The sequence below is a fragment of the Phasianus colchicus genome, chromosome 7 (assembly GCF_987193195.1).
Source record: "Phasianus colchicus chromosome 7, bPhaCol1.hap1.1, whole genome shotgun sequence".
Lineage (NCBI taxonomy): Eukaryota > Metazoa > Chordata > Aves > Galliformes > Phasianidae > Phasianus > Phasianus colchicus.
In genome coordinates, this window is record NC_143442.1 from 16,284,343 (window position 1) to 16,309,633 (window position 25,291).

The 25,291-nt window shown below is 36.2% G+C and overlaps 2 protein-coding genes across 15 annotated transcripts in view; one reads left to right on the top strand and one right to left on the bottom strand.

Moving 5' to 3' along the window:
* On the top strand, positions 1–23,437 carry LOC116232917 (uncharacterized). Of its 10 annotated transcripts, none has more exons than XR_016468217.1 (7): positions 1–917; positions 5,164–5,298; positions 7,852–7,964; positions 8,480–8,656; positions 14,453–14,514; positions 21,669–21,865; positions 22,993–23,437. XR_016468217.1 is itself a non-coding variant. In XM_090143865.1 (5 exons), exons 2-5 carry the CDS (start codon positions 5,257–5,259, stop codon positions 23,136–23,138), a joined length of 345 nt encoding a protein of 114 aa, XP_089999991.1. In that variant the 5' UTR covers positions 1–917; positions 5,164–5,256; the 3' UTR covers positions 23,139–23,437. The 10 variants fall into 10 exon arrangements, 4 of the variants coding, with proteins under 4 accessions (XP_089999991.1, XP_089999993.1, XP_089999994.1 ...); XR_016468216.1 differs by lacking the exon at positions 7,852–7,964 and adding an exon at positions 16,899–17,034; XR_016468215.1 differs by lacking the exon at positions 7,852–7,964.
* KCNH7 (potassium voltage-gated channel subfamily H member 7) overlaps positions 6,590–25,291 on the bottom strand; it is a 213,303-nt gene continuing 194,601 nt past the window's right edge. For 4 of the 5 annotated variants that reach the window (XM_090143856.1, XM_090143857.1, XM_090143855.1 and 1 more), the window contains 4 exons: positions 15,434–15,697; positions 10,887–11,055; positions 8,433–8,625; positions 6,590–7,153 (listed from right to left, as the gene is read on the bottom strand). In XM_090143856.1, coding sequence (XP_089999982.1) covers positions 6,887–7,153; positions 8,433–8,625; positions 10,887–11,055; positions 15,434–15,697 — 893 coding nt within the window. In that variant the 3' untranslated portion in view covers positions 6,590–6,886. The remainder of the gene's footprint in view (positions 7,154–8,432; positions 8,626–10,886; positions 11,056–15,433; positions 15,698–25,291) is intronic. The other variant, XM_031599550.2, reaches the window with a different exon arrangement.

Below are 25,291 nucleotides of genomic sequence, written 5' to 3' on the forward strand. Positions count from 1 at the left end.
GTACAGTCATCTTTCATCAGTTTTCATTTCCCACTTCAGTTGTTTCACTTTCGTTTCACTACTGCTGATCCCGGGTTTCGCTCATTGCTGTTCCGTATTACTGTGCTATGGAGTTTCACTTGAACAACTTCCTGCTACTTTTTGCTGCCTTCCTTACCTAACTTACCCACAGGGTTGTGTTTCTGTCAAGGGCTTGGGACCTGCAGCTGTCACTCAGGTGCGGTTTGTGTAAACAGATGTTGTGCACGTAGCAGTGGTACCTGAGGCACAGTGCACTGATACCAGAGCAGTCCTTTATGGGGTCAGTGACTTTGCAGATGTGACAAGGAAGCCTGTACCTTACTTGGGTCAGTGCTACCTGATGCACCAGATACTGCTAAGGCTGACCAGTGGCTGATCTCCTGTCCTGCCCTACTCTCCTGTTGCTCTCCAGCAGAATACCTGCCCTTCTCGCCCTGCAGTCATTCCCAAGACTCAGATCTGGCTAAAGCCAGTCACAGCCTCTGACAGCAACACGAGCACCTCCCTGCCCCGTGTGGTACACCACAGCAAGCTCAAAATGCACGCGTGCAGCCGGGGAGACGGCTCAGAGGCAAGGATGAAAGCACATCGCTTTACTTCAGCCAAGAGGCCGCGCAGCCCCTCTCAGTGCCCCCCCCGGGCAACTCCGTGCAGGCGCCCAACAGCAGTTCTGGTCGATGGCAGCGGCACGGGCGCCGCCGCGTTGCTATGGTAACGGCGCAGCCTCCATTTTGCCGCTCTTGGCGGTGGCTGCGTGCGCTCTGCGGGGAGAGCAGAGCGGAGGCTGTGTGTACAAAGGGACCAGCGGCTGAGCTTCGCTCCGAGATCCTTGCGCAGCATTGTGAAGCTGATGTCGCGGGCTGCATCCCGCGCAGATCGCGAAGTACAGTTTGGAGGTGGCTGTTGCCTTTGTGTAAAACAAGTTTTTGTAGGTTGTTGTGCCCGGCAGGAGCTTGCAGTGGTCATGAACAGCGAACTTGTGTGAAAAGAACGTTCTAGGAAGGACAAGATGTACAGAGCTGCTCCGAAAGTAATGCCTCCTATTTTATTATTACTGTCCGCAGTGTCAGAGATGTATGTTGGTGAAAATGCAGAGCTAATGGAAATGACTATGCTGAAACATAGTGTTTTGTGATGGAGAATTTGCTCTATCAAATAGTGTTATTGTGCTCTTTGTTGTCGTTGTTGTGGAAATAAATAGAAGGCATTACTTTCAGAGCAGCCTATGCACTATACATTGAAAAGTTGTACTGGCCTTCATAAAGTAGTAGAGTCCTTACAGCGACGATTATATCACAAACACAGCTGTATAAGATTTGGATGGTGTTTGTATTACATGTCCTTGAGCAGAAGATCGCTGTGTGGCTGCAGCACCAGAGATGAAAAGAAATATTCTTTGTTTAGTGACTCGGTCTAAATGCGGTCACTATGGGGCTCGTTGCCTAGTTTTCATAACGCTGGTGTTTTGTATCTTCCAGATTGCTTAAACAAACCAAACCTTTGTGCTTGCCTCCTTTGTAAATGTTGGTTAATATTACATCTTTAAACAGCTGTCTTGTGTATTTAGATATCTTAACAATTTTTATGATACTTTGAAGTCACCTTGCTAGAATTGCAATTAATTAGTTGTCATTGTGAGGCAAGCTCAGATAACACTATTTGTACACAACCGGAGTTGTTGGAGCCTTTAATCTTTAATCTTTAATCCTATCTAAGGCTTTTCCATAGGGAAATCTGGATTTTCTTATTTTTTTTTCTTTTTAAGAGTTCAGCTTAACATCAAAAGCTTTCAATGACTATCTGGACCACTAAAATCACAGTCTGAATAGGCCTTACATGGTAAACCCACTCCATGATTTATTGAAAATTCTCTGAAAGAGAATGACAGAATGAACAGAATTGTCTGTCTTAAGGAGAGGCATTTCACCAGGATCAACCATTTCAATCAAAACCATTTGTAAAAATGTGGCCTCATGGATAGCAATTGTCAGCTTCCTAATCCATATTTTATAAATGGAAGTTAGATTTTGAATTTTGAAGTTAGAGGGACTAGACATGAACATACCTTCCAGTTTTCCTTGAAGATAGTGCCTAATATGCTGTGCAGAAATTATTGTGCATAGGAATTTCTGAAACAATCTAATCTTGTGTCTCTGTTTTGTGTGCTTCAGGCCAGTGAGTGGTATCCTGTGCAATCTCTTGCTTTTCTGTTTATTCCCATAGTGTTATGTTAAATATAATTCCAGAAATTTTTGCTTGGTATTTTCAGTGCTGAGATTTGTCTGGTCTTTTGGATTCCTGTTAGTGGTGCTTGTATTTGGGTGACCGAATTCAGTGCCGTCACAAATGAAATACTCACATCCTGTTGCTCATGACTGAAATAAATGTAATACGTTTATTTGTGCAGATTTAGACTTGTTGCAAATAATTTTTTATGGTGCTATGGAACAATGAATATATATGCAGTTAAGAGTTTTCCAGGAGATCTTTTCTGAAAGCAAAATAAAATGTATATTAACTATATTATACAAAATCCTGTTATACAAACAGGATTTGCCTCTGCTCATAATGGTGAAGTATTTATATCGATTAAATTTTCTAGTTTTTTTCTGTCTTCAACTTTACAATGTTGTGAAGATTCAGTATAGAAAATGTAAATAATGCATGAACGGGGCAAATCCGTCTTTTAGACGGAAACTTTAATTTGGCCCAAATAATTTCCATTCCAAAGAGAGGAGCTATGTTCTGTATTCATTAATAATCAAAGAACTTCCCAAGTGAGCATTAAAAAAATACAAGTAGCTAGATGAAGAAAAATGTTTCTTCATTAATAATGCAGTTCTGTCTACTACTCATACATAGATATACAAAGAGAAAATGTGAGCTTGCCATAGGGATGCCTTCATGCAATTACAAGATTGAGGACATGCTCCTTTACTATCACAGATAAAACTGAGCATTGTGATGATCTATGCTTGGATCTTGTTTATTTTTCTCCTGTTTAACTATTTGCTGGTTAACTTCTATTACAGTCATTTTTTTCCAGCCTAGAAAAGAAATTGATGCGTAGAGTAAGTGTAGTATATGTGTGTATTGATTGCTGCATGACATGAGTAAGTTATCATTCCTGGTTAAGCTTACCAGGGAATGGTAGGTTCAGAGTAGTCACATGTAAATTTGGACTTGGAATTTTTTAATTCCAAGTCTTTAAGACAGTACTTAAAAGTTATTTATACCAGTGTCTGCATACCAAGTTGTTTTCAGATTTGAAGCAACTTTACAATTTACGATTAATATTTTCATTAAACATTTTATATCAATTTAGAAAGTGAGACCAGATTCCTTGTTATTTGAAGATGGCTGCTAAATACTACAGTTCAAACGAGAGCATCCACCTATATTTTGGTGGGTTTTTCATTAGTGATAATGACATAAGAGATAAATAAACAAGTAGGGAACATGGAGTTTACGTTTTCTTTTGTTCTGTGGAAAAAAAAAAAAGAGGAAAAATGACTCGAGACTTTATTGAACACATCTGCAACCTTTTGGAGCAGTTGCATGTAATGATGCAAGTTTGAATAAAGTGTCACAAGATAACTTTTACTTAAAAAAAAAAAAAAAAAAAAAGCAAACCAGTAGTCAGCATACTTAGCTTGGCATACAGGTCTTCCTTATCAAACACATTTTAATTCACTTAGGATGGTGAGGCACTGGCACTGGCACAGGCTGCCCAGAAGAACAGGTGTGCATGCCTCATCCCTGGAGGAATTCAAGGCCAGCTTGAGTGGGGATCTATAGCCTGCATGGTAACTCTCATAGCTGGAGTGATTGTCATGATTTCTTTGATGTTTCAGTTACATTAGCTATTCTTGAATTTCCTGGATACTTCTCTGTATGTATATGTTATAATTTATGGGTATTTTTACTCACAAGTTTTAAATGTAAACAGTCAAGATGAGACTTCCTGGGCTCAAGCAAGACCAAATCCACATCTCCTAAATTTCTGAAAGCATCTATGGATATGTTACAACTGTGTATTGACGTATGAGTATGCAACTCCCGTATTATTTCCATCTTTATTTGGATAACTCAGAACTATTTCTACTGAGTCAGAAATGAACTGCACTCCAGGAAAAAAAAAAAAAAAAAAAAAAAAAAAGATAATTTTTGCTGTTCATATTTCCAAAAACAATGGTTTGTATCTGTTTGTAGAAGAAAAGAAGCTTGAAGCAACGAAGCAATAGGTCATTGTTTGTTTCACTGTACTTAAACAAGAGAAGAAGGTATCTGAGAAGGCAGATCTTTGGCAGGGATTGGACAGCTAGGGACAGTCAATGAAGCTGTCATCTTTCATGTTTTGTTTCTTTACTCAGTAGCAGGTATTTTAGAATTTAGAATTTCTGTAACTATGCAAAGTGTCCCTCAGCTGATCCCAGTTCAGATTGTTCTTTTTGAAAAATACACACATAGAGAAGTGAAGGAACAAAGCTTTGGAGGCCAATGCAAGGAGTAAGGATGGAGCTTTTCCTTCACTTGAAAAAATTGTGACAGTTGTTGCTTTTTCTCTTCCCCAACTCTCTACTCCACTGTTTTACTGGTCTCTTAGCATAAATATAAAATTCAAGGTCATGAAACTGAGCAAAACATGTTTTGTAAATTAGTGCTCATATATTATACTTCTTTTCATTAACTTTATTTCTAATTTTTACTAGTCTCTTTTAAATGTAGTATAACCACAAATAATTTTTTAGAAAATGCTAATTTCTTCTTTGTAACAGATACTAGTAGTAGTTACTAAACTTAGAGCAGAATTTGTTAATGCTTGCCACTGAGGAGTAAAAACAACAAAACCCAGAAGCTATTTCACTTTGTTATTCAGCAGTGCTGTTTCAGTGGAGTATATGGAGGCAAACATTCCAACTGGCTCAATGATGCTGTCACCTGGGATCCAATCCTACAAGGCACTATGCAGTAAGAAAATGAATCATGGTAGAGATAAGAGCAGAGTGTTATAAGATTTGAACCTTTCAACAATCAGAAGTAGCATGAAGCAGAAGAAAACTTGATTGTATATGAAAGAGGCTGCATTCTCCCAGTTTACAAAGGTACTGAGTTAATTCATTTTTGTATCTTCACATACAGAGATGAAGCAGAGCCTTGCTCAGTAATTCAACACTTCCACAAATTTTAAATGAGAGAAGATTCAGCCTCCTTGTGTTAATCTACTTGCCGTGTATGACTAAAAGTGCTATGTATTATTCTGAGCCGACTCATAATGTAAGTATCTTTTAATTTGAAGGTTAACCTCTACTGCATTACTCTGCACACTGGTTTAGAGTAAAGGGATTTTTAAAATTTCAGTGCTCACCCACTAACTGGGTTATACACATGTCTATAATCAGTTCTCTTCCTAGAGAGATTTCACATTAAAGCTTTCAGATTAGAAAATCATGTGAACATTTTAAAATATTTTAAAACAGTAATAAAAAGCTCATTTCCTTCTAAAATAAACACAACATTTGAAGCAGAATAATATTTTAATAAAATTAGATCTAAGTATTCACAAAGCATTATGCACATACAGTACATACTGTATTTAAAGCCTATGGACCTTAAATCATTTTATTCTAATGTAGTCAGCTTTGGACACAAGCTAAGCTTACTTCTTTTGTAATAAGAAAGTTTACAATTGTTCCTCAAAGTGATCTTACATATATACATATATATATATAAGTCTATACTCCTACATGTAAGTGTAGGTATATACACACACTTGCATGTATGCGTGTATATAAACATACACACACATACATACACACATATGTACATATATCATTTACACACATGCACACCTATGGGAATGTGTGTGTGGTACGTGTGTCCACATACATATGTACTCTATCTGGAAACAGTGTAGATGGGCCAGTCATTAAAAAGAGAACTGCAAACAACCACCCTAATCATTGTAAAACAAAAGTTTGTAACATATTTTTAATTTCACAGGTTGTTCATAACTTGCATTGAACAAAAAGAACACAGTCTTCTGTATTATACAGAAATTAGATTTATTGCATTTGATTATGTTTGAGTGACAGCTGAGGAGTACCTGCCTGCTCATGACAGTTAACCTCTATGATGTGAATAAAATAAAATGAAGTAGTACTGGAAACAAACTGTTCAATTAATGTAGTTTTATGGGTGCAATCTCTGGTGTTACTTTCCAGCATGTGGCAGTTTTTCTCACTGTTAAAGTCCTGCCCCGTTTCAGCTGCTTTGGAAGGAGGCTGCTTTCTAAGTCCTAATTGTTTCAAACCCAGAAGACTTGGTTATCTTATTCTTTTTTCTAGGTGCAGAATCATTACCATTTATTATGAAAAGCTCACTACAAGAAAGTCAACACAAATTTTCAGAAGTGAGCTAGTTTTTACTTGGAGTCTAGCTTGGTCAGATAGGAGTTTTTTTCCTATGTAAATTATTGTTATTGGTTTCCTATTTGCTCTGAAGACATATCCACAATAAAATACTGTTTTCATGACAGCAGTAAATGGTTGTCTCCATGCAACGTAAACTGTAATCTTAGAACATGCATGTTATTTAATAAAAAATAAAAATATAAGGTGCCTTGAGAATGCTGGCAGTTTTACATTTGGAACATACAGTTAGTGTGTGTGTGTGTACATATATATTTACATCAGAACTGCTCAACTTTAGCTTACAAGCTTCAGATTTAGGAAAATATACAGTACTTTTGCATATATATTCCTTGTAGCCCCTGAGTCAAGTATAGAGGATTTAAATACAAAAAAGGAAAAACAGCCATTAAAAGCACTTACATTTTTTTATGTGAAATTATAGTATAAAAGTATTATTTCCCAGGAAGACCAGGATCAGAAACATGCCTATGAAGACTCAAGATTCCTACTGTGCTTACTGAACATTCTGGCAAGGAAGGGTGCCTAATTGATGGGAGATAAGGTTTAGGATGCTGTGGGGGACACTCTGCAGAGTGGTCACGTTCTTGATCTAAAAAGGAAGCCAGGTTGTCTTCTGAGGCTGTGTTAAGATGGACTCCACTTGAGAGAGATTCTTTGGATTTAAGTTTTGATTTTTCAAGGTCTAGAAATTCAGGACACTAGAAAGGAAAAGAAACAAGATGGCAATAATTTTATCAGTCTCTTCCAGGTTCTTATTTCTCCTCAAAATTAGCACGTTCAGACTGTTGCTGGAAAACCATATTTGACAGTTAAGCAGTGAGCTGAAGTATTTTTACATGGTACAGCACTTGATTTAATGTAATTGAATGCAGTTCTGTTGATTAACTGGTAGAAGTGTAGGAATCTTGTTCACCCCTTCAGACCTGTTCATATGACATCAAGATACTCATATATTGCTGTTTCTCAAGGTCTGAATATTCTTGAGACCCAAACTAAGAGGATGGATTTCAGTATTCTTGAATTTGTGGTTTTAGAACATACTTCTGAAATCACTTCAGTCTAAACATTAAAACCATTTTGATTCCAGTCTCAGCACTCAATTCTTCACTTTTATACTCTGAATCCACGCAAAGCATGCAATGTGCCTGCTGATGTTTTATTGCAGAGTTGCTGTATTTCTGTTCTGACAGAGTTATGTATACATTTTGGGCAGAAGTTTGCACAGTGGGCAAACGCTTCTGAAAACTGCTGCATGTGTCCTGTCCTGACAGTCTTCATGCATGCAAACTGATGCTTTCTGGATGTGTTGAGCTTATTGTGCCTGTGTGTGTTTCAGCATGTGTGTGAGGAATTTGATACATCAAAGAACACCATATTTACTAATTGCTTGCTCCAGCTTGTCAGGAAATAACTTGCCACATCTCTGTTCAAACTGTTAAGTTCAAGAAATTCCAAACAAATTTGGAAAGTGAAATACTGCCTGAACAGAATGGAGTGAAAAATGTGTAGGTATGTGGCAGCTCTCTATGTGCAAAGTTCTGTCGGTGGCAAGTGACTAAACATGGTTTTTGTCCCCTCTTACCTCCACATATTTATGACCATCCTGCTCAGTTACGGTGTTTCTGAGGACTTCAAGAGCAGAACCTATGGCAGATGCACCTGAGCAGGCAGGTCTCATGCTGATGTCTTGCACTTGTGTCTAATACTTATAGTTTCTGCTAATTTTCGTGATGGGCATGATCATTAAGTAAATTGATCTGATTATAAGATCATTGTATAAATCTCTCAAACTCTCACAGAAAATGTGGTTTCTGAAATTACAGCATCAAAAGCCCAGTGCAGAGATGCTAGATCAAAATAATAATTTCATATTCCTTAACTAATGAGCAAGAACCTAAATTGTTGTGATTTTTTTCCCCCCACAATAAACTAACAAGATTAGCAATGCTCTTTTAATTTTATTGGACATATACAAACCTGAGATGAAGGACTGAAACTTCTGTCTGTTTTAATTGATGCTACAGGATGAAGCTTTCGTGTAAACCGGATTGCTGACTGTTGATACTCTGCACCTGCAGTCACCATGCTATAGGCAGGTGGAATGAGTGTTGATTGCCTCTGCAGAAGCTGCAGTATGGTTTGAATATCAGCAGTCATCTGGGATTCAAGCCTAGAGAAGTAATAAAATTGGTGAACATGTGGTCAGTACTGGGTGTATTTTAACATACTGATTACAGATGTATTCAGGAGGAACTTGTAGATTATTAATAAAGCAAGTTCTTGTTGTGACATGAACATGCCTTAAGTAGGAAAGGACAGAAGAGGGAGTACTGAGCCTTTCCAAAGCATGCTAGCTCTCCCTTTGCTTTACGAATCATACTTGTCAGTTTGCTTCTGATCTTTTTGCAACATTAAGAATTAGTTAATTATTGTCTTATACTTGGAACAGAAAGTAATAGAGGGAACCAGATCTTCCATTGAAGTTCACAGGAATAAATCCACTCTTCATCAAACCTAAATTGATTTGTACTGGCTGAGGATTAGACACTTTATGCATCTGGCAATTAATTCTGACATTCTCAGTGGTAATTGAATACATTGAAATAAGCAGAAAACCACACTAGTGTCCTTCCACAGTTAGGAATGAAAGATTCTTTCAAGATCTTTAGTTTAGAAACAAAAAAAATAGATCTGACCAGATTTCTTTACTGTGGAAGTTTATTAAGACCACATAAGTAATTTCAGCATTTCTGATGTTCAAACTCATTAGCTCTTTTCCATTTATTTTCCTTTTCACAAGTTTTATCCGCTTATGTCATTCTTACTTACAATTTTGCAGCACTAAAATGATTTTCAAATGGTCTTACCAATATGACTGACAAGCTCAGCAATAGGTAATGCTCATAATGCCTCCTCAGCTGCTGGAAGGATACAAGCATGCTACAACAGACTGTAGTTTGGATACATAGCCTTCTGTACTGCGTTTATCTTCTGACAAGAGCAAACAGATCTTTGTCAGCAGCCTTTAATGGTGTGAATTTTACTACCTGGGCTTCCTACAGAAGCAGAAATGATCCTTTGAAGACAGATTTTTGCTTTTACCAGGATCTTTGCTGCTTGGTACCTTTTTTTTTTTTCATTCTGGTGTTGTCCATCACCTGATTCACTTATTTATAAAAGCATACATGAAATTAATCTGAAAGTTATGCCCGAAGTATTTTTAGGATGCTGTTTCTTCATTTACTGGGAGAAGCTAGTTCTGTGGCATCGGCTTTTGTAATGAAAGGCATAAAACAAGAGGTTAGTCAGTCATGCTCTACTTGCCCTCTTGTTCATCTCCCTTGGGTTGTTTGCTACTTGAAAATATGCTGATCTCACACAAGCATGATGCTTGTGCCACAGGGGAAAAAAAACTGCAGCAGCATGCCACCATCCAGAGAACTTCTGTCTGCTAAACTTGAGATTCAATATCACAGTGTATGTAAGGGATTTAGCATTGGTGGACTTGCATCAGCACTTGTCTCTTTCTTTGAACTAACTATAAAATGTCTTCCTTCTTACTTTGTCAGCACTTTGTAAGGTTTCCCGTGTACTTTTAATCAAAAAGTTCAACTGATTGTGTTTATTCATATTATTGTATATATCAATTCTCCCTCCTTTCTCCACAATTTAAAGAGGTCCCCATCACGCCACACAAGCAAAAACAAATGATAACCTTAAGTGCTTGGCCCAGAACCTCCCCAAACAGGATCTTAAAGAGGAGAAAGAGAGATAATATTAGGCCCAGAGTCCTGATACAGTGACTTTCCAGCCTTCTATATGCTTTTAACAATTTAGTTAGAATGCCAAGTCCCTGACTTGGCATGGAAAAAGACAGGAAAAAGTAATCCTGCTTTTTAGTTCAGCAAGCCACATATGACATAAGCAATATAGAATATTGCCTATAACAGCATTCATAGAAGATCCAGAAAAGATCAAAATCTTGAAATCATGAAAGGGTTTATAAACATGAAAAGAGTTAAAGAATAAAATAGTTTAATAAAACATGTAACAGTTTAAATATTAGTTTACTGGTAACAATATTATTTTATCATTCAAAAAAATAACGAGAAAGGCTCTTCTACAAGGCAATTCAGAGTCATTAATATGGGTACCTAGAAGTAAGTGATGTAATTACTCTAACAGTCATTTATAAATTTTGTACTCGGCATTCCCAGAATAGTTTTTTTTCCAAGAACCCATAAGGCTGAATTTAGGTGATACTTAGGCTGCTATTAATTCATGTGCGCAATACAGTTTATTTGTAGCTTCTGAAGATATGAATACCTTTGGAGATCTCCTGCACAAGTTCATTCCTATTGTAGAATCATTGATATCTGTTGAATTGTAGACCCTTTCACAAATATATACATTTATAATATCTGTTTTTACCTGTTGAGTTGTTCTTGAAGTAAATCTAATCGATTCTCTACTTCTCCATATACATAGTCACTTTCAGTATCACAGATACCCCATGTAACATGAGGTAATGCTGAGTGACTTGGGGAGTCTTGGTATTCCTTCATGTTCTGTTCCTCCCAGTTTCTTTTATCAGTGATATCTGAAGAAAAATAAAATATAGAAAAAGTATAGATTTACACACATGCTGTTAAAGAGGGTTGCCATGACTCAAACATCCCATTTACAAATGTTTCTCCAAAACCTTAGAAGACAGCTTGATTTTGTGGAAATTTGGGTGACTTGTATTTATTCCTTATTAATGTTTAAGGAAAAATAACAAGGGAGAAATCCAAAAATTATAACATTTTAACATAAGGATAGCAACATGCTAATATTTTAAGCTGAACATATACAAAGTATACAAAGTAGCTTTATATAGATAGAGTTCCGCCAAGTAATGACTTCTATTTCTTTAGTTTTCTTATTTTTTAACAGTGAACCCCTAGTTTTCTCAAACTGAAATTAGATATGTTTGCTCTAAACTAAATGTATGAAATTATGTACTTGACTGTCTTTGTGTCTGGCTAAAACCTCTTCTCTTGCCCTAGGGTGTTGTATTGAAGTGTATTTACTATTTAGCTTTTTGGTGTAAAAGGAGAACTTGCTACACTGTATTTACAGCATTTGACATGCATTACAGTGTGTTGGAATGTTTCCAAACCAAACAACCAAAGGTAAATTGGTTATTACTTTCAAAGGGAAAAAGATTTGCACTGATGTAGTTTTAGTATCACGAGCCTCCAACACAACCCTTATGTTGGTATGTAAAGCATATTTCAGAGACTGGTGCTGTGCTATGGTGTGAAAGGTGCCAGTTTATTTTGTTTAATATTCTATGACTTGCAACAGAAGGAAATATTTTGCATCACTAGGTCAGTCAGAGATCACTTAAATACTAAATTAAGCTTCATGGTAAGTGTATATACACATACATATTTCTACTTGAGCTATGGGTAACATTTTGGATTAATGTACAGACAGTAAATTTACTTCAAGGTAAAAATTCTCAAATGCATAATTAGGATTTACTATAGTTTCAACTAGATTGCTCATTTTAGTTCCCCTTCTAAATCTGTATATTTTATACACATGTAAATAAAAAGTCTTTGTATAGTCCTTTATATTTATATTCAGACCTTTGTAGAAAATGATTATGACTATTCCAGGCTCCAGCCTGTACCTGCTTGCACAAATCCCATTCATTTTGTCCCTAATACTTATCTGTCAAAGAAGTCAGCTGCAACTGACTTCAGAAGTAACTGAAGTGCACTCCTTTCCTTTTTGCTGTTTGAGTTATTTTTTCATCCTCTTTCAATTTGTTTAATTTACCCCTCTGTGCATTTTTAGATTAGTTTACATTCCTTGTTTCAGGCATTTTTCCTTTTCACCAAACTAGTGAAAAGCTACAAATTATTTATCATGGGATATATGTTATACCCTTATCTGATATAAAGATCTTGCTGTGAGCTATACAGAGCCTACAGATGACATTTATGATGAACAGTGCTTTTTCTACATACTTACACATTATCCTCATTAGGGCTGAAGCACCTCTCCTGTGAGGAAAGGTTAGCTTCTCCAAGGTTTAGCTTGGAGAAGAAAAGGCTGGGGGATCTCACTGGGGCCTTCCAGTACTTGAAGGGAGCATATAAACAGAAGGGGAACAGCTGTTAATAAGGGTGGATAGTGATAGGACAATGGGGAATGATCTTAAACTGAGACAGGGGAGGTTTCAGTTAGATATTAGGAGGAATTTTTTTCACCCAGAGGGTGGTGAAGCACTGGAACAGGTTGTGCAAGGAGGTTGTGGATGCCCCATCCCTGGAGGCATTCAAGGCCAGGCTGGATGTAGCTGCAGGCAGCCTGGTCTGGTGGTTGGTGACCCTACACACAGCAGGCGGTTTGGAACTAGATGACCTTTAAGGTCCTTTACAACCAGGCCATCCTCAGCCTTTATTATTTTGAATCAATCTTTTGTCATATGCAATCAAAAATTGCTTTGTACTGCTCAGATTCTCCTCTGTTCTGGAAAAAAAAAAAGGCTATTGAAATTTTAACACCTGTTCAGCACATCTTCCATTAGAGTAATATTTGTAATTATTTAACTATGTAAAAAAAAAATCACAGAATACAGAGCATTTACTGTGCTCAGACAGCTGCTTCATTGTACAGCTGGAGAAAATCCTTGACCAATTATCAGGTGTCAGCCTTTGTCACAGGAGCTGTTGGATGCAAAGCTCACAATCCTTTAGTAGCTAGTGAATGTTTTTTTTCAGGATTCTCTTAACACTTCTTTTGGCACTGCATGCTGATAACTCAACTTAGGTTATGTTCATTTTACACTTGGGAAATTTTTCTAAGCAAACAATAGCAACCAGAGCCATGTTTCAAAGAAAAGAGGAATAAACAGTGTGTGAGTGACATATGAGAGGCTTGTCCAAATGCTATTAGCTAATCCTTTTCAATCACATCTTTAAGCAGCATCAGCCTATGAAGAAAACAAACAAAAAGAAAGAAACAAAAGAAAAGAAATCTGCTTTTCAGCTCTGTATTTCAAATAGACTTAGCCAGGAAGGGGAGCTCTCACTACATGCCTCCAAGCAGAGGAAGAGACTTTCTCCTCTTTTTAATCAGAAGTAGCTGCTTATTATATTATGTGCTGTTGGGTTAGCAGGTGGTAGAAAGTTTCCTGGAGCTGTAGAGTATTTGGATTTCATGCAACGTGACCTATAGTGATTTTATGCACTGAACAGAAGGAAGGGAAAAGAGATTTTGTCTTGGCTACACAGATTCATATTCAGATTCCCAGTACTCTTAAGCCAATAGAAAGAGAAGAAAACAATGTCAGAGAAGCATGTAATTTGGATTTAGTGGGTACACGTCACATGCTGTGTCCAAAGAATCTGGAACACTCTCAGCAAAGCAAAGGGAGTAATCTGATGTCAAAATTCAGGGGTAAAATTTTCATCTATGGCTGCAGCTATAACTGATATTGTAAATCCAGTGGAATGGAAACTAAAAATATTGGTCTTATATTTCATTGCATTGGCCTGTAAAACCAAGTTGCTGGCTATTTTACTCAATAAATCACTCAGTAAAATCCCATAGTTTCCACTGCTGTGCGTTATTCCAGGGAAATTACAAGTGGTTTTTTGTCCCAGAATGTGTATTTGTAGCCTATTAAAATAAGCATTTAATTTATGACAAAGGAAATTAATTGGCACTCAAATTATAAAATAAGCTCATACACTGTAAGCAAGACTCTTGACTTATCTCTTGTGGGATATGGTACTGTACTTACTTTCAAGTTATAAATAAACAACCTCTAATTAATAGTAGGAATAGCAGTTTAAAGCATAAAGCTGATCATATTTTATTGAATTTGAGCTTTCACACGTTATCAGAAGTGCTAGTTAACAGACTGAAAAAAAGAATGTAATCTTAATCAAAATATGTAACCTTTATACATGCTAAATTTAACTCAAAATCTGCACTAGGTTGCCTTGGAAAATGTTGCTATAGCTTCCAGGACACGTTTTTGGCTATCAGAAGTGGAAAGGTAAGCTTACAGATTGTATTACGTATGCAAGAAGTTTGTGGTCATACTGGTATGATCCTATCTTGAAGAGACCAGACTTCATACATTCATATCTTTAAAATGAAAAAACATATTGTTTGACCTGATTAATAATCAGGATAGTTTAAAATTATAGCCTAAAATTCAAAATTTCTTGAACAATGAATAAATGATTAAATTGACTCAAAACTGCTGAGGAAGACAGTATTAAACTATATGTAATTCTTCCTGTCAAACTGAAACAATTGCAAACAAACTTTCAGCAAGACTGAATATATTAATCTATGGCTTTTCATTATTTCCTCTTCACATCAATGAGAAAATGAAAATTTTAGCATATTCAATGCAATTTTAAATGTGATTGTGATATGTTGGCATATACAACAAAATGAGATGCATTTCTTCAAGCTGTTATCAGCTACTTTCACTGAACTTTGGTTGTACATCGTCAGTGCAGAGAACGGAACTAGTTATCTGAACAACTCCTTGATTTAACTCTTTTTAAGTAGTATTTTATACTGTCACCCAACCTTGGCATATTCTCTTGATTTGAAGGTACTTTTCCTCTTTGGGCACTCAGTGAAGTCAAGTACTGGTTGACAATTTTGAAGATTTTGTTTATATGATTGTTCTAAGGCAGTTCAGTTAGGAGATTATTTGTTAACAAAACCTGGAATAGCCTTTGTGAGGTTCTGTAATCTGGTTCCACTGTCATTGTATCAAACTATAAACAGTCCTCTTCCAAAATATTAATTTTTGATCTAAAATAGATGTTCTTGTTTATTCTTCTGAAAACAAAAAAGTAACAATTATGTAAATAACAGGATCATTAAGAAAATGATTTTTGATCAAACAAAAAAAATGTCTAACCAAACTTTAAAAATAGTACCAGTTACATTACCTTTGCAAGAGTCACTTCTTTTGTCAGTAAGAATTTCTTCTGTTGCATGAATCATTTCTTCAAAGTCCAGCTCTGTAGTTTTCTCTGTTACAGATGGGTAATCAGCTACCCCAGAGAAAAGGGGTTTTTGCTCATCTTCAATGGAGGACACAAATGATGATGAACCACTTTTTTTCTCCTCAAAGTGTTTCTTAATAGATTGATAATATCTGGAGTGGTCCCCTGTGGGTTCAGGATCACTCTGATCATTCTCTTTGAAATAATCTGTGAGATAGAAATAATCATGTATAATAACACACAGTTTATGAACTTGTGTTCTAGTTTATTCTGGTTGGAGGGTGGAGATCTGTATTTCTTTTAAAGACACAAAAGAAATTTGTACTTACATAGTAAGGATTTCTAGTCCCTGAATCACAACTAATTTTCAAAAAGCTGCTTATATCAAACCAACTTTCCTATTTACTCACTGTATTATTCTAGTTAAGGATAACATTTGAGAAAGCCTTTTATTCCAAAAACAATGCATTATAAATCCAGACACATGCTTAAAAAAAAAAAATCAAACTTAATTCCCTCTAATTTCTCACTTTTTGGGATATTTCTCACAGTCATGACAGTAAAATAATCATAGGTCTCGGACTCAGTTTCAAAACTACCTTTTTAATTTATACCTACATAAAAAGCATCTTCGCTGTTTATTCTTTTCCCAGCAAAGATCACAGCTCAACCTCAAAATGCTGGCCTAGATTAATAGGGGCATATTTCTCCATGTACATTACTGGCATGCCTATATGAGGATTGATATGGGAGATAGAATCCTCTTGGCAAAAAAAGAAGTTGCTAATCTGTTTTTCTAAGATCATCACAAAACGACATTAGCAGCCCAAATTCCTTAGACTTTTGAATTAACTGCTATTCATTTTGCTCTGATCATCCAATCTTTTGAATAAGTATGTGAAAAGCTGAGATATATAGGGTAGGAAAGTACCAGCCACTTTCAGAATGAAACTTTCATTAATTGTATTCACAATCTGGAGTGAGGAACAGCAAGTTCAGTAATTTTAAGAGGTGGCAAATAAAAATACAGACTTAAAGCACATGCCTTTAAAAGTCATTGTAAGAAGGAAATAGAATTTAAACACAAGAATGATCATTTGTGGATATAGAGAACTCCTGATCTCTTCTCAGCATAAACTTGAATCTAATTTCAAATTCAATATTTGGTCTTACCTATTTTTAACTGAAATGTCAAGATAATTCCAGTTCTGCTATTTATTTAAAACACTTTTTAGCAGGGTAGTCTCAACAGTGTATAAATACTGTAACTAGTTTGCATTAACTTCCTGGGGAGACAGCATGATTTCCCATCTGCTTTGTGCTAATTACTAATCAACATATTTATGGAATGTCTGCAGTCTTTACAGACTACAGAAGTGGTTAATACAACATTTATTATATTCCATAGGTTTATTTGATTTCTGGTCACAACACTGAAATGAAAGTGTGGCCTTATCTAATTCTCTATATTGTACATGAAGAGAATGCAGTATCTGTATGGTGCACTCTGCAGGAGTCCAGGCATCTATGAGCAGAGAGGGCAGGTAATGGTCTACAAAATAAAACCAGTACCAAGACAATTCTCCTGTAACTGTACCCTCTGGAATCTCTAGGAACAATTTACACAGCCCTGCACTGAACTAACTTTATGTGGCTCCTGTAAAGCAGAATTACTAGCTGTAAGTGTTAGCAGTAACACTCTGCTACTTCTAAGACATCAACGCAAATGCTAATGGACTGACAGCGTAAGGCTTTTGGGCTATGTACAGAATGTGTAGATGTCCCACGCATCTCCCAACTGGAAAAAAAACACAAGAAAGCTTCATAAGAAAATTCTAATGTATGTCTCACAAGGCTTTTTTTTTAAATATATGGTGAAATGCATGCAGTCATAGTACAGTAAATTTTCTTAATTACTTACTGCTTGACTAACTTCAACCACAGTCACACTGCTGACTCTGAAAGAGACCTTATAATGAAAGCTTGGAATTGCCATTTTTAGGGTAATTTTTTATGTTCATGGGATTTTGTGCACTAACAGTAATGAGCACCCTATGGAATACAAATCAACCAGTGAACTAATTTTAAGAGAGGTCATTGAGAGTCTAATGAAAAAATATATATAGCAGCTCAAGTATAGCAGATCTTATTTGTCATGTTCAAGGAATATTAAAATATCTAGAAACAAGATTCCAGATCCTGCTAGCAATTATCGTTCTGTAAAACAGTAGTTCAACAGATGTGTCTGCATTTAGTCTGCATCTATAACAAATCAACAAAGCATATTCTTTTCCAAATGCTGTTCAGGCATAACAAACTCCATGATATTAGAGAAATGTTGAAAATCTGTTGAAAGCCTATTAAAATCAATGAATATTTTTTAACCTGATGATCTATTTCTCTAAACATGCATCTTTGGCTTTAGTGCAATTGCTGTATCTGATAGCTATCTGGTTGCATTCAGAAAGTCATAAGCTGTTTTTCTTTTAAAAGACTGATGCTAGAGATTCTTATGTCTGTACAATAATCCCATTCTATTCTGCAAATGGAACAAAGCTGTATTTGGCTTTGCAGGTGCAAGCTCAGCACCTCAGCTCAACCATTCAGCAGTGCCTCTGCAGCTCAGTGAAAAGATATTACAAATCATATCTAGGCAGTGCTTTGTTCGCAGAGTAAATTTCTCCATTTTGTTTTTACTTTTCAGAGGAAATCCAGTCATCAGTTTGGAATGAATTTTCTAGATGGGAATTTTGTATCTTTGTATATGTATCTATGGATAAGTTCAGTTTCTGGCAGACAGACTCAAGGTTTTGAAAATACTTTCTTCTCCTTTCTCTTCTGTTTCAGAAAAAAAGACAGTAATCATTAAGAAAAGCCCCTCATCTTAGTGCTTCCTCTTTCCTTTTCTAGTAATGCAATTCTCACTCTCTAGTTCTAAGGAGTAAAAAAAAACTTTTACAGAAGTTGATTTGTGTAACTTCCTGCTTTACTAAACATGTACAAACGGTTTACGTACATTCTTTATGGGACATGCTTTAGTCTGATGTGTTTTGGAAGCCTGCTAGTCTTACAGGCAACATCATCTGATAATTTGCTGTCTGGAAATCCCAACATCTTCATAGTAGTTTTTAGTGCTTTTTGCACTTGCACCAGCAATGGAAGAAAAGAAACAGGATTGTCATGAGAGCAATGGAAAGCAGCTATGACATAGACTCACAGAAATACTGGGTTAAAATCTTGCTTGGTGCAACAATTATCAGAGGTTTTTTTTTTAGTGTCATGGTTAGCCCGTAGCATTGAAGTTTTGCATTATTCAAACACTGGCAGTCTGCATGAGCCAGACATACTTTCTCCTAACATATCACTCTCCTAGCAACAATATTGGTGAAAGTGCCAGTACTATATTACATGTGGAGCAGCATTGTTTAATATTACTGTAATTTCATTAACTTGAATTTGTCATACTTAATTAGTTTAGCTATGTAGCATAGTGTATCAGAAGAAGGCAAATTTTTACTCCCTTTTTCAGCTATTCAATAAAAAGCCCCATAATATGCCTTGACAAAATCAATTTTGCAGAGGAAATGAAGGGAATGACTTCCTCACCCTCACAAAAAGCCCAAACCATAAGATGCATAATCCTTATCATTAAAATTATCAGAATAATTTGAAAATCTGTTCAGCAGACATGATATTGTCCCATTCCTTTGAAAAATCCTACCATATCATTTTATGTTACACCAAGTAAGTCCCTTGGTAAAGAGAAAGGCTACCTTTTACACACCCTTTCTTTGAATTTCTTAACTTAAATAATTGCACAGTATTCTATAAAGCTAGTCTGGATGAGAAAGTACCATCTTGAACTGATGTAGAGTTCAGTGTGAAGAGGAAACCTGAACTTCTTATGAAGGGTTTTCATCTCATTAAAGAGCATTGCTCATGGTTGTGGCAGGAAGGTTGGAACTAAATAATATTTAAGGTCTCTTCCACCCAAACAAGTCTATGATTTATGATTCTAATACGATACTTACTTGCACTACAGTACATTTTTAAAAAATGAAAGTTACATTTACAGCTTTTTAGTTATAAATAAAGTAATAAAGCACTGTGTGCCAATTCAGTGATAAAAGCATTGCTTCACATTTGAAGACCATAGGATTAAATATTTCAGAAATAAAAGAGCAATGTAATGAACCCTGAAGTCACTATGTATTCATCAATAATTTTATTTAGCAACAGTGCCAAATCCTTGTGATAAAATGAGGGCTACCTCATTTATTTAAAAAAGCCATTTTTATTGTCCACTATAGTATCAGCCAGTTTCAACTCTACTTGAGCTTTGACTGCATGAATTATCTCACTGCAAAAGATATATAGCATCTCTGTAGTCCTCCCATATCGCCTGACCTCACTTTCAGCCATAAGCTCTCTACTTAAGTTCTAGAAGAAAATCCTTTCATTCTTTAGCACATACATGTTTTCCTCCTTTCTTGTTTCTCCTCATTTTGATTCCCTTAATTATCCCACTTATCTTTAGGAGATCCTACTTACAAAACGCACTGTGAAATTTCTGTGTGGATTTTGATCAATAAAAAGATTTTCTAGAAATCAATACAGGAATATTCCCATTCTTAGTAAAAAGTATGTTGCTGGTGATATTTTAGAAAAACTAAAACAATTTCTCAATTCAATAATGAAAAGATCTAAAGATTTTACTATTAAAATTTTTTACAGAAAAATAAAAGAACCCTTTAATTTCATTTTTATCCATAGTTTGGGAAGAATTCACTGAAGAACCTAAAGATATAAGCTAGTGAAATTCCATCATTTTAGTAAGTCCTTGCAATTTTGCTGCTGTAAGTCTTACAGTGACAGTAGAGGAACAGAAGTACACTCACAGAACATTTGAATTCCTAATCTGTCACAGCAAAGCTTGGGAGAGTTTGGTAGATGTACATGCGCTTTGGTGTATTTCATCTCAGCACTTTGAAGATTTGGATGATTTGAGAAACAGGGAACAGTAGAAGATACTCAAAATATCCTCCCAATATCCTGAATTAAAGATTAGGCAACCATACAAACAATGAATGTACAGATGTCATAACTATAAAAAATACCAGAGAGCATAGTTAACCAGCCATTATACCAAAAGAGAATAGATAGAATGCTTACCCATATCCTAGGCTCACTATGAAATTCCAGCAGAGTGGATCTCCAGAAGAGACCCTTCCCCACTGGCAGTCAGCTCTTAAATGGGATCTAGGAGAGGTGGAACCAGGCTCCACCCCTTCCGGCAGCACAGGTGAATTGCCTTCACCTGAGCTCCCGTGGCTGACTTATTGCTTGCCTCAGGTGATCAATCAGAGATTCAGGCTGTCATTCAGCAGTTCCCATACAGTGGGAACATACTTTCCATAAATACCCTCCTCCTTATTTTTTTAAATAGACTAAGATAAGAAGGAAGCTATTTTTTAATAACTGAATTAGAAATACATTATAAAAGGCCAGAATTTCATTGTTAAAGTGAATATGCAATCCTTCATTTACTTTTTGTGCCATTTATAATACAATTAATAACTTAGAGATGGAATTGCAGTCTTTGAATTTCCATCCTCTGCCTGGATTTGTATCAACTTTAATGATAATTAGATAATAATGGAAGGACATTTCTTATTTTTCAGGAAATAATATATATGTATATATATATATATATATATATACACACTTTATATATATATGTGTGTGTGTGTGTATATATATATATATACACACTTTATATATATGTGTGTGTGTATATATATATATACACACTTTATATATATATGTGTGTGTGTATATATATATATATACACACTTTATATATATGTGTGTGTGTGTGTATATATATATATATATACACACTTTATATATGTGTGTGTGTGTGTATATATATATATATACACACACTTTATATATGTGTGTGTGTGTGTGTGTATATATATATATACACTTTAAAAATCAGAAATGAAGAAGTATAAATATACGGCTGAAAAGAGATTCAGGTCAAAAGCCAAAGTTTAGAATTCTCTTTTAAAAGGAATACAATTTTTAACAATAGGGCTATTAGTAATTCTCTTTTTTCTTTTTTTTTTTTCTTTTTTTGTCTTTCTTTCTTTCTTTCTTTTTTTTTTTTCCAAAGGATAGCTACTGGTATGTGTGCCTGCACACACAATTTGGAAACAGCCTCTCTGGGAGCAACTTGTGGAAACAGGACTCTTATGGAAGCTCCCCGAGGTAGCTCCTAGGCACTGTGGTAACAGCAAAAACAAAAATAATAGGAGCGGATGGAAAACTGCAGTGATGGGTTCTCTGACAACTGTACACTTTTCACTGAAGGTGAAATTTCAGGAACATGAAATCTTGTTATAGGCCATATACTTCTTGCCTAGATAATAGTTGCTTCCTGATCATTTAACCACCTGACACTCCAGGTGAATGTTAGAAACTCTTTTCTAATTAAGCCCAAGTGGACTTCATTAGCATAATACTATTAGTTTAACAGTTAAGCAAGAGCTTCAATTTTTTTTTTTTTTTTTTTTTCCAAATTCCTACCCAGCTTTCTTGCTGGGGACAGAGAAAATATTGCTTGGCTGAATCATCTATTTGTAAACCAAGCTTTTAAATGTATAAGCTGAGGGGAGGGTACAAGAATTAATATGTTTAAAATGAAACATTGCAGAATGCATTTTATATTTCACTTGATTGCTAGGACTGTGTTAACATGAGCAAGTGCAGGCAGTATTTGTGTAAAAAGATTTGATAAGAACTTTATTTTGTGGGTAATTAAAATCACATCTATGGACATAAAAATTCCTTTCTACGAGCTCCTAGAGCCAGCTGTCCAGATTAAGCATTGCTAGCTACCTGAATCTCTCATTACTAATATAATTCCATTGGAATCCTTATCATCCTCTCAGCTAGAGTCCGTAGGATGATGTTGCTTTCGGATTATAGCTAAAAATCCAGAGCAATGATTTATTTCAGTGAGGTCTTCATTACATTCCTAAGTAGTATGTCCATGCTGTCTTATTTAGACAATATTTATATTACCCTGCAGGCATTTTATATGACCTGCTCAAAGAACAAAAAGCAGATGGAATTTGAGTATAGCACTAGTGTAGTTTTAGCCCCAAAACAAAGCTTTATCTTGGGAAATGATTTGGTATCTGATTGCTTCCATGGCTTCACAAGAATTTTGTGTGAGTGCCCAGGTCCAGGATTTTGATAGCTTTCACCTAAGGGTTATGTGAATTTAATATGAATGCAAACAATAGCTTTTCATGAGAATAACTGGATGCTTAAATAGTGTCACGAAAGTGTACGTTAACAAAATGTTACGCAAGACACTAGCAAAAGTAATATTGCTTGAACTAGAGTAAAGTCTTTACAAGATCTCAAGATTTCAAGCTCTGAGTGAGCTTACTTTTCTAGGGTGATAGTCTGCTATTTGCATTTTTTTTCAGCTATATGTTCGGATTCCTTATTAATGGAACCAACTCCAGTGATGCCCTGTTCAGCATGGAATATCAGATCTGCAGTCAGAACCAGCAGAGCTAAAGAAACTTCTTGCCCATATGCATTGCTCTTGAAAACAGCTAACTCACACTGAACTGGAACTACTGGAGGAAAGCAAAAAATGAACAAGACAAAACTGTGTTCTGCACTGCTAAATAAAGCAACTGAATTTAGATAGAATGGTTCATTGTCCACCAGTTTTCAGCTGGAGACTAACTTGCCAATCCATCTGAAAACTTTGTTGGGAAATGCCAGGCAGGAATACTGCTTATTTTGAGCAGCCATGGAGAGAATCTCTTGGCTGACTGTCAAGCACTTATGGCAACTGGCTGAGTCTGTACCTGCACCTGTGCAAGGAATCTCATCCATTATACTGAAAGCCCGGCAATGAATTTATTTTAGATGAGAGCAAAAATAAACTGCTATGCAGTGCATGTTTTAATTTTTGTAGGGGATGTCTTGTGTTTTGGAGTGCTTTCTGGAAAACAGAGAACAAGCTAGACTGTTTAAAAGTATATTATGATTATAGAATCATAGAATCACAAGGTTGAAAACAACCTTCAAGATCATCTAGTCCAACCGTCCTCCCATTACCACTGCTACCACAAGCACTAACCCATATCTTGTAGCTCCTCATCCAGACACCTCTTGAACACTGCCAGGGATGACGACTCCTCCATCTCCCTGGGCAGCCATTCCAGTGCCTGACCACGCTCTCAGAGAAAAAGTTCTTCTTTATGTCTAACCTAAACCTCCTCTGGTACAGCTTGCAGCCATTTCCTCAGGTCCTGTTTGTTGCCTGGAAGAAGAGGCCAAACCCCTCTTCACCACAACCTCCCTTCAGGAAGTTGTAGAGTGCAATGAGATCTCCTCTGAGCCTCCTCTTTTCCAGGCTAAACAATCCCAGCTGCCTCATAAGACTTATGCTCCAGATACTTCACCAGTTTCGTTGCCCTTCTCTGGACACATTCCAGGGCCTATGATTGAGCATTTGTAGCAGATAAAATCAATTTCTGTTGACACAGGTAAGAAATGATTGGAATATGTAATAGGTAGACTGAGGAGGTCTTACTTGGAATTGGAAAAGTAGTGGCACTAACTGCAGATGCATGAGCTGTGTGGATCTTCTTTAACCCCTGATAAAACTCCTGCAGAAAGAGTTACTATGGCAACAAAGTCCAAATCAGCCTAGCATGAACTAAAGGCTGAGATAATGCAATCCCATTTTAGCACTCCAAAAGAGAGAGAATCACTGATGATCACACTAAAGATGAAAATAATGCTTTCCCAAACTATGTAATATAGGTCAATAATCGAAAGTAAAGAATGGGTAATCCTCTTCCCCATAATAATTACAAATAAATAATTTAGTGAGATGTAAAATATCAAAATCTTAAAGTGAGAATGTTGTTTGTCTATTCAAATTGTAGTCTGTTCAGTTACGAAATCAAAATATGATTGTTGAAAGTCATTATGTGAGACATTCTTTATCTATAAGAATATGTTGACCAGAAATGCTTTGCCAGCTCTGTTTTTAGGAACTCGATCTTTCTTTCCAGTTCTTCTAAGGCGCTCTACAGGATTGTGCTGAAATATTTATCAATTAGAGTCTAATTATGCTGGATCAAAGTATGATGCAGCCTCTTCCACGGGAAGATATTGATGTTGATGTAAATAGAACTTTACAATCCAGTAAACATCTAGCACTCTATGACCTCATAGGATGGGCCACAGAGAAGTGATACAAAGGGTGTATGACTATTAGGTGCCTTCTCAGGCAGTGGGAACATATGAAGAATCTGAACAGGGACCTGAGGGGGGCAGTAAACCAGTGGGTCAAAAGCATATTCAGTGCTTAGGTGGACTTTAAATGTGCTGCTCTTCTCTCTAACTCAAAAGTTACCAGGTACTGTAGGACTGTGGTGTCTGTTGCAAGCCTTGTCTTCTCTTTCCCAAAGAAAGGCTTTTTTTTTTCCAAAGACAAAACTGTGAGAAATATAAATTATATTATCTCAAAGGTAATGTAAATAAAGGTCTCAAAGAGAGATTATTCAATATAATCTAGAGAGAAAGAACCACAAAATCTTTGCACCACATTGACACCTGAGGAGCCTATTTGTAATTCTGCAGCAGACATGACATGGAAGATCACTTCCATCATATCTAGACGGCAGCATATGTTTTCTCATAAGAAATTTGAAGGTTATTCAGGCAGAGCACCTCTGTCAACAGATTCTTAGTGATGAG